The sequence below is a fragment of the Acartia tonsa genome, chromosome 1 (assembly GCF_053477335.1).
Source record: "Acartia tonsa isolate MP-2025a chromosome 1, ASM5347733v1, whole genome shotgun sequence".
NCBI classification, from domain to species: domain Eukaryota; kingdom Metazoa; phylum Arthropoda; class Copepoda; order Calanoida; family Acartiidae; genus Acartia; species Acartia tonsa.
The window spans coordinates 43,093,740-43,104,204 of record NC_137260.1 but is presented as its reverse complement, the minus strand read 5'-3'; the positions used below and the strand labels follow the sequence as shown (position 1 = coordinate 43,104,204).

The 10,465-nt window shown below is 31.8% G+C and overlaps 1 protein-coding gene across 2 annotated transcripts; it reads right to left on the bottom strand.

Annotated features, from left to right (window-relative positions):
* Window positions 1-426: 426 nt before the first annotated feature.
* On the bottom strand, window positions 427-9,165 carry LOC145320255 (uncharacterized). 2 transcript variants are annotated; one of them, XM_080162687.1, is made up of 7 exons: window positions 9,043-9,164; window positions 7,663-7,745; window positions 5,914-5,980; window positions 5,525-5,581; window positions 4,249-4,320; window positions 3,552-3,732; window positions 427-2,649 (listed from the first exon to the last, which is right to left on the bottom strand). In XM_080162687.1, exons 2-7 carry the CDS (start codon window positions 7,698-7,700, stop codon window positions 2,396-2,398), a joined length of 669 nt encoding a protein of 222 aa, XP_080018813.1. In that variant the 5' UTR covers window positions 7,701-7,745; window positions 9,043-9,164; the 3' UTR covers window positions 427-2,395. The 2 variants fall into 2 exon arrangements, with proteins under 2 accessions (XP_080018813.1, XP_080018818.1); XM_080162692.1 differs by lacking the exon at window positions 427-2,649 and adding an exon at window positions 2,931-3,165 and having other exon boundaries at window positions 9,043-9,165.
* Window positions 9,166-10,465: the final 1,300 nt, after the last annotated feature.

Genomic DNA, 10,465 nt, shown 5'->3' with positions numbered 1-10,465 from the left:
TTTTGTCAAATTAGGTTTTGAAAGGGGGGTAATTTTTCTAAAAGGATTATTTTTTTGTATTTGTAATTGGAAAGCCTTCTTAAAAAAGGAAAATATAACCAAATAATGGATTTGGCTCTTACACCAGATTTTCATGCTATCTAATAAAGTGAAACACGCAGTGGGCTAATATAACAATTCACCCATTCCCCTCATTCTGGATAAACAAATTGACCAAGAAATGAAAGAAGAAATAGCAACTTAATTTGAAGACAATTTTCCCCCTGTCATACATCCAAATATTAATGTATATTCTATATCCATTAACCGTGTGCTGTTTTTATACTCTTTCAATATCATATCTTCCACAAACACTTTAAATCTGTTCATCGCGAAGACATACACAAAAGACTATAGTGAAGCTTAACTTTTTAATTGATCACATAATTATTTTATTGGAGATTTATTATTATTTTTGAGTATTATATCACATATTTATATAACGCATACAGAGATAGGTCAATAAAAAATAAATTAAACTTCCATTGAATTACGAATTTATAGTATACTATCTCCTGGGGGTCATGAAAATACTCTAGAACCCAAGACATTTACAAAACTTCCTTAAAAAACGAAACTTAATTACACCAGTTACCAAGTTTTTTAGATTTTAAAACTGTTGAACTTTATATTTTACATTAAGAATAGAAAGATATTTGGTGATGAAGTTATTTATCTCTCATTGACCAAAGACTGCATTTACATTACTTGTATTTTTTTTAGCTTAGGCTTATTTTACTTATCACATCATAATATATTATACATTATTCTAAACTACTGTAATAAAAGCCTTATTTATTATGTCATCTAAGTTAAAGCTATCAACTATTTTTATAGAAAATGAATAGATCTATATATTCATTAAATGTTGATTTATGAAAAAATAAACGGGTCAACTGGAGTTCACGGTAAAATGTTCCTGGTAACGAAAAAAAATCTATGAATTTTAAAGGCCGCTAGCTGCCAAACGTATCATGCCCGCACACCTTTTTAAGTGGCATAAAAAGGACTACAAATAATCGGGAATAGCCAATATCAATGATGCACAGGGAAAGCTTCACTAACGCAAAATAAGTCGTTTTTGTACATTTCTGTGCAATGCGAGATAATTGTGCATTATTGATTAATGACTATTACAGATTATTTGTAAGCCTTCTTTTGTCGGTTTAAATTGTATACGATCATAATCTATGCGTTCCACCATTTGGCCGTTAGGAGCCTTTAAAGTTTACGATTTTTAGAGATATTCGTTACCAGGAACATTTTACCTTGAAATGCAGTTTAACCATGAAAACTTTGAACAAAAATTTAAGTTCGCTAAAGTTATTTTGGCCAATAAAAGTTAGAGACTAAGATATGAAATTGTTTTGAATAATTAAATTAAAGAAGTTATTTACAGAAAAAAAATAAAGTTTATCTTTAATATTTGTTGATTAGTGTTGCTTGCCATAATGATTAATATTTGCAATGATTGTCACGCCTAGTTACCAACAAAATTTCGTGATAAATTATTATACAATTATGAAAATTTCTTCATGTTCTTTTGTTCAAATTCTAATGGTTTTCTTTTGATTGGGAAAAGGGATATGACAACTAAAGAAACTGTTCTACCTATTTGTAATACTATAATTTACTTTTGAAATGGAAGCTCTTCATAGTGCCTATAAAAATGACGTCATACAATACAAATAATCAATGTTAGGCCTATACACTGACAAAATTATCAATGGCAGGCCAGTAAACATTTTAATTGACCAATGGACGTAATTTTTTATATGCACTATAAAAAAGCTTCTTTAAAATGTCATGTAACTACTTTATGAGGAAAAATGAAATTAGGTTTAGGTGATAAAATAAACATTGTTGCATTTTGCTTCAATAATTTTGGCTGTTGGAAAAGTTGACAACAAAATAGATTTCATTTAAACAAGGAAAATATTGAACTTAGATGCTGGCCAAAAAAATTGTAAAAGAAAAAGAAAAAAATATTAAAACTGAAATTGCCTGTTGTACATTATTATAAATTCTTGAAATTTGTTTGATAACATCAGGGATCTTAAGAGACTAGACATTGGACGAAAAATTGATGTACTGCAATGTACAATGTACATCCCCAATTATGATAAACACAATACCCCTTCTGAAGATTAAATTATTAGTTGAAAGCTTGTAAACTACTAATTTAGAAGAAACCAATCAAAATTTAATAGTACCCAAAGTTACTTAGCCATCGAACAAGAAAATGTGGTTCTAAAACATTTTGGGTACCAGTGTAATTTACAGTCCAATGTCCCCTACCTCCCTGCGATGAAATATATGTACAATATTTAAAGCTTACATAGAAACTATACAAGTATCAGGGCACCTCACTCAATTTTAACGAGTTCCAAGCATCATCATACGAGGGAGGATTCGAACCCTTCTCCTCGTGCACCGTAAAATACGGATTAGCTGCTAATTGTGAGGTGTGTAGAAATGAAGACGGGGCAGAGGGCGAGGTTGGGCCGCTGGATGGCGAGTTTTGGAAGGCGAGTGAGGCGGTTGAGGTGGCGGGAAACGCGCCGAGCGGGGACACTGGAGTGGATGTACTACGCACACGATCATTTTCACCTAGGAGTACGAGAGGTCAGGTTATATGACATGCAACCAACAGGTTTTCTTTCTAATAGTGCAGTTTTTTGGCAAAAAAACTTTCTCTTTCAATTTGGATGTTAAATAGACATCTTAACTTGAAAAAAAACACTGTTTGACCTATCTCTTAAAATTGATTTGATGCAATGTTTATAAAAAGTCTAATATGAAATCCTTCAAAAAGTAGGCTATGCTTTTTGTAATTTTAGAGTAAAAAGCAGGAAAATATTCAACTAGTTGAAGACTTTTTAACAACCAAATTGTATAGTTACACTTTATTGCACTTGTTGTTATCAATATCACAGTTTATTTTATAATTGTTTTTAATAATAAGGCACTTTTGGAATGGTTTTATGGCTTGATGAATCAGTCTTTGAATTTTTAATATATCACAGCTTAATGAATAAGTTAATTAGCATAACGAGAAAGAGACATGGCTTGAGGGATCAGCTTCAGATTCGCTCAGAGATCTCACATGGCCATGGACAGGGTATCCTAGGCAAAAACCCAAGGATTTTATTTAGATTTTAAGAGCATAAAACCATTTTGTAAAAGTAATGACGTCAAATATGGATGGGAGGGAGTATAGGAGTGATTACCCGTCACCATCAAAAAATTTCCGAAATGTTATCTATAACATTTTTTCGAAACCCACCTATCCCCCCCCCCCCCCCCAATATAGATTATCAATACTTTCTAACTACAAAGTGAAATTGTGAATACACTTTGAACAAAAATGGCATCATCTTCGTCGATATATAAATCTGACAATGAACGTTTTTAGCAATCCACCTATATCCAATAAAAAAAAAGATAGAAATATAATTGAAATAGACAAAGATTTGTAGAGAAACTGTGCAAAAATAATAAATAATTTTTACCTGGAGAAAATCTAACATCCAGCATTGAGCTTGCGTTTGCTGTTAGATTTGTAGAGGAACTGCGCACCCTGCGGGAGCTATTCGCTGCGGTTAACTGTACCCGCACAATTTCCAGCCGTTCCCGCAATTCTTCGTTCCGCTCTCTGTAGGGTTCCGCAGATCTTTCCCGCTTTTCTTTAAACTTAAATAATAAATTTGTTCAAATTTATTTCGGAAAGGTTAGCTCTTTTCATTTGATTTAAACATGTTAGAATTGTAATATCGATTTCAAACTTTGCATGATTATTCCTATAAAAGTTAGGTACGATGTAGGAAGTGTGCAACTCTATACTCGTTACCATAATGTCTGTACATTAATTCAAAACATGTTGCTTTTTCACAAAGAAATTTCATGTTATACAATTATCCTAATCATCTAATTTTTGGATTACTGATTCCTAAGACAACATAGTACAATGTACAATTTTCTTTAGTAAGTTCTAAAAATGTAAGTATGTCCTTAGACAGTGTTCTTAGCAGTTTTGCAACAAAATTACTTAATTTCTTTCTATATTTTATACATTTATATTCTGCTTATTCAGTTCTGTAACTCTACAAGTGATAATGTTCGTTTGTCTTCTCATTTCAGAGCTTCGCTTTTAAGAATGTTGTTATCTTTGCCAAATCTACCTTGAAATTAAATAAAGAAAACAATTACCTTTTCTAAATCTAGAGTAACTCTTTCCAGCTTTTCTTTCAGTTTGGTGGCTTCTTTCTCTAATTTAGACTCCTGAAAAAACATCTTTGCATAAAAGCAACATCATAGATCCTGTAAAGGTTTAAATCTATTTTGGGGGAGGGTAACACCAGCCTCCCAATAGAAATATCTCCTAGTAAAAATGACCCCCTCAAAAAAACAATTATTTTTCTTTAAAACAAAACCAGCCCCTCAGGTCTATCAAAGCTGGTTTTCATCTTATAATTCTTCATTTTGATATCAGTGGAAAGCTTTCTATTATACGATGCAATAAATAACTATTATCATAGGATTTGACAACATTGTCAATATCACCCTAATTTATATATTAAGGGAAAAGAATAGAGGGGGCATGATCCATATGTAACACTGCCTACAGGGCGGGGACCCTGTTCTGATGATCCATGTGTAACACTACCTACAGGGCGGGGACCCTGTCCTGATTTTGTATTGTCTCTTTTAAATCAGCTTATATAACGTCGGAAATATAAACACAGAAGAACACAAAGCAATTTGCTAGCAGACGAAAAGGTTGTCTCCCACTTGGGCAAGACTGAAGTCTGCATTATACACCTATAATTATACATTTAATATTTTATGTATATTAAGAGAAATATTTTTACTTACTTAATATAATAATCAACAAGTGTTTTTACTTTTTTTTTGCATAAGATTGAATAATAAGATAATCAAAAGTAAATTATACAAACAATTTACTATTATAAAATAAACAAAAAAATATGAAGCCAAGATATAATAAATGAATAAATTATCAAATATTTGGAAATATAAAAAGCTTTACGAATAATCACGCAACCTCTTTAAGAAGATACCAAAACTAGATAAATTTTGCCTTTTTTTATTAGGCAGCTAAGAATCTTTTTTATCGTATCCGCGGACAAGATAAAAAAGCATCCATAAGAAGCGAAGTATATATGAGTCGTAGTTATACAACAGATGATCAGTGGTTATAAAAAGAAAGACAGAGAGTGATGATACATAAAAAATCACGAAACCTTTATCTATATAAATATTTATATAATTCTTTTGTAGCATGAATATCAGACCATTGAACCAGGTAAATTATAAACTGGAAGCTAGTATGGAGAATCTTTGCAAAAATTTTCAGCACTTTATATTAACTACGAGCCGAGAAAATCACATTTCACTAAAAAAAAGTTTCAGACAGACGGATATTCGATAATCGAGTAGCTTTGCTACTAATAATACTACATACCTGTGGACTAACGTCGTTGATTTTACTATTTAGTACTTTTTCGTTGTCTTCTAAAGCCTAAAATTCAGAAAAATATATTAAAAGATTTTCAAATATTGGAAACCAAAAAAGAAAATAAACTAAATCTTTTAAAATAAAAAATTTGATGTTTCTTTTATTTTTTTAAATTTAACTTAACAAACTAATCTTAATTGTTTAAACATATGAAAACATTTTGTTAAATGTAACGGAGCAATAATATTTTATGCATTATTTTTAAATAAAATATTTGCTTTTTCATAAGAAAAATTTTTTGGTTTGATCTACAACTGATCTTTGAAAATTGGAAATTACAAAAAAAGGACTTACTGCACACACATCCAGTTACTTTATTATATAGGATATTATACCTTTTCTAACTGATGAAGTTGTTTTTCCAAAAGTTTTATATTTTCTTGTTCTCCTTTCCAAATTTTTCTGAAAAATTAAAAAATATAGTTAGGTTTAAGTATTTAATAACCTTAATTTGAGAATGGATGTATTATTACTTGGATCTTACACCAGACTTTCATTTTCTCTAATAAAGTGAAACACGCTGTGGGCTAAAATAAAGATTCCTCTTTTCAATCCCGTTTACCCCATCCCCTACCTTTCTAATGGATGCATGACTGATAAATTACATGAGAAATAGCAACTTTTTATAAATTTCTTTTAAATTACAAATTAATTGAAGCTATTTTTAAAATTTCATGAATGTTACAGAAAAAGGCTAAAGATTTGCAACTGGTCAAAAATACCTAGTGCTCTAACAATGTTAAGGAAAAGTATTTTTTTTATATAAAGTTCATTTTCTAACTGCTTTATAGAAATACTAGCGGCTTCGCCCCTAGTAAAAAAAATCTGGTGCTGCTGCCCATAATTTATGTGAAGTAGTTTCCCCAGTTTTTTTTGGGGGGAGGGGGGGTTTGAGGGTGTCCCACCCCCCAAGAAAATAGCTTAAAACCACAACGGGACCAATAGGTATATACCCTGAAGAGTAGAATCCGATTGGTTCAGTGGTTACCAAAATCTTCAGGGATGGCCGGACAGACAGACAGATGGACAGACAGACAGACAGACAGACAGACAGACAGACAGACAGACAGACAGACAGACAGACAGACAGACAGACAGACGGACGGACGGACGGACAGACAGACATCAAGATACTTTGTGTTATTAGAATTGATTGGATAGACATGGCGTCATTTTTATAGGCTTTATAAGCTGCTTCGTCCAAGATTATGCTATTTTCTAACTTATATATAACATATTTCTTTGGTAACTTTTGTTTCTGAAACGACACCTGTATTTTTATCGTTATCTTTTGCCCAGCAATGAAAAAAAAACTCAAATATGGACTATTCAAATATACATGTAACGACCAAAATGCGACGAAAATTAGGTAAAATTGACAAATAAAACATTGAGATCAAATTAAAGTTGGTAGCTATGTTGTAACACTACTACGTTTTAAGTATGTCATAAAAATAATTCTGGTAAAAAAAGTAAACTTGGCAGTTAGTCATAGGATGCAGGTTAAAGTCTGGGTAAAGTCAGAAATAGGGACGGATATTCAGAAAATCATTACACTGAAATGTATCCTAATAAATTACACTGAATTTTTCTCCCCTACCAATTGAAATTGAAACATTAGAAATCCTGTCATCCCTGTTAAGTAACCTTTATTGTGTATAGTCCCTTTCGTGACATCGCCTCTCAAGGGGCGATTCGTCGTATTTTCACAGTAGCTTTTCTTCTATTTCTAGACCATTCGTGGGGCTATAACCCTGTATAACCCAATTGTCTAACCCTGTGGGGCAATCACCTAACCTAACCTAAAATAACTTATCAAAAGCTACTGTGAAAATACTTCGAAACGCCCCTTAAGAGGCGATGTCACGAAAGGGACTTTACCCTCTTTATCTATTACACTTTGAATTAGCTTTATATTGCAAAAGTTATTTTAAATTAGCAGGATAAGACTTAATTTCATACTTAAGTATCTTTGTGTATAAAAGCCTACCTTTATGCCAACTTTAGTGATTTTAAACCAAAACCAGGTTTTATTTATAGTTTTTCCATATGTAATTAGTTAGAATACCAGACCTAAATTTTACCTGAGTCGTTTTTCCATTGGATTTTCCTTTTTGAACATGGTGACCTTATTCTTTGTTTACAATAAGGGTTCAATCTTCTTTGTCTAAAAATAATAGTTGATACAACAAGCATAAGTTTGCAAAACCTCAACTCGCTACCGTGGCTCAACACGTAGCGCATCCGTTCGTCGTCGGGGAGGTCATAGGTTAGAATCTCGGCTTAAGACCGCTTCATAAATAAAGACTGCTATGTCAGGTGCGCGACATAAATAGTTAGAGTAGAAGAAATGCCTTGTCTAAAAACAAGCGTAACTCAGTACTATGCAGAGTTAGTACTTCCAGCCAAAGGTCGTGCAATCAAAGAATTTGTTCGCTAATGGGTGTTACTTAATATCCCTGGTGTTTATACGGTTTATCCTGGATTATTGGACCTGACGTTAAAGTTTCATGGACAGCAGCTTCACCCAAATTAGGTTAGGTAATTAGCAAAACCTCATTAGAATTCATTTAACCTCTAACTTTAATTCATCACCTAGAAAATGCCCAACATTTAACGATTTATAGCAATGACTAATCATTATAAGCCAATTTTAAAATTATTATTACATAATTTAAAATTGCGAATTTTGCAAACAAAAATATTGATAAGCTTAGTAACAATATTAAGATAAAAATTCAAAACATCAAGTACATGTCATGTAAAATTTTAAACATAACTTGTACACAAGTATTTTAGGTCCTTCTTCTCAAAATGGGGATGGGGAGTATTTATACAAGACAATTTGAAGATTACATTCATAGATTACTAGTCGAGCCCTCTAAAACGTGTATATTTGACTAATATATTTGCAAGTGCACTACCTCTTTAAAAAAATAGTCCAAACCATTATATGTAGAGTAGAGCTACATGATGAAATATTGAAACCATCAGACACGAAGTAGGCGAGATGATGAAATATTGTAACCAGACATGTATAGTTGCCGAGATCTTTAACTTTAATCTCGTGGACAGACGGTCAGACAAACATCATTCTCATATAAATCCGTATACTAAAGTAACAGCATGTCTCTTTGTCTGTGTGTTTGTACCGAAAGATCTTGCTAACCGCTGAACTAATCGGGTTCTCCTTAACAGGGTAGCTTCTCATAGGTCCCGGGAAGGTTTGTAATTATTTTGGGGGAGGGTACCCCCACCCTCCAAAGAGAAATTACTAAAAATCGAAGAAAAAAATTTACGAAAAGAGAGCCTATGCAACATAGCTAAGTATCGTAGAAACTTGTAAGCAACATAGCTAGGTATAGTATTATTTTTTTTAAACCATACATTTAAAGTGCCACTAGAGGCTTTTAGGGGCGTAGCTGCTAGTTTAGAATATCGCTTGAATCGAAAAATTTTCTTACCTTCTACGCTTGAACGATTTTTTAGATATCTCTATAATTCAACCAACTAATCCAGTTGATACCATTTTGATTTTCTTTTCAATATCTCAATCTTTATTTTAGATATTAACTTTTGCGTTTCTGAAATTAGAACTAACATGAATATCATTTTTCACAATATCAATGTTTCATAATGGGATAAAAGATCTAATACAATGAATTAACCAAAAAAAAATTTAAATCAATAAGTTCTTACCTATTAAAATTAAGCTTTAAAAATTCCCTTTGTACTTTTGACTTTGAGAACAAAAAATGTATTTTTTTGCTTGCATATTTAAGTATTTTAATACAGGGATCTAAAGGGATAAGACAATGGACAAATAATTGATGTAAATCTCTAATGGTGATACACAAAATTAGCTCTTCTGTAGATTACAATTAGTGGTTGTCATGTTTGGACACTCAACTTAACGAACCAACCAATCAAAATTTATTAAGAGTCCCCAAAGTTGTTGTGCCAACGAAAAAGAAAACGTTTGGGTATAGTGTAATATACAGCTAAATGTCCCCTTCCTCCCTGATTTGAATACACCTATAAACAAAATAACTAAACATTAGGGTAATTTTTCACTTCTATTGTTGGATATATTTACTATAGAGTTCCTCTTATCTCAACAGTCTATCTCAGACAAAGAACAATTTTAGAATTAGATATTTTATTGCGAAATGATAAGCGTTATGTAGAAATTAAGTGTTTAAATAATAATAATAAAGTCGTAATATGTAATAGGTTCTAATAAAACAAAGATGACAACATCCATAAAAGCGAAGCACTGAAACGGTAGGACAAAGCAAAATTGTAAGTAAATTTGTTGAAAAACTGCTTGATTCAGGATAATGTTTATGGACATATTTACATTTTTAGGACTTGATTATAGAGTTGCTTCGCTTATTACATTATACTTTGTTGTCCCAGGAATCAATATACCAAAAATCAGATTAATCGGATGATTATATCACATAAAAATATGTTGTTAAAAAAGTAAAAAATCAACATGTTTAAAATGGACGTACGGACATTTTGGTGATGATTATAGAGTTGCTATGCTTTCTAAATCGTACCTAACTACTAAAGGAATCACCATGCAAAATTTGAAATCGATAGGACAATTCCAACATGCCTAAATTAACGAAAAAAGCTATCAGTTACGGACAAACGAACGGACGGACGGATGGACCGACCGACCCTAATTATAGAAAAGCTTCGCTTTTAATAAACTGATACGAAGTCAGGCATACAAAGATAAGTAAATTGAAAGTAAATTATTTGAAAATACTTTATTAACACATGGGGGGAGGGGACATTGAATTATAATATACTTATACCAAAAGTTTTATAACATGCTGATGCTCTCTAATATTAGTTGGCTCAAAAACTTAGGAT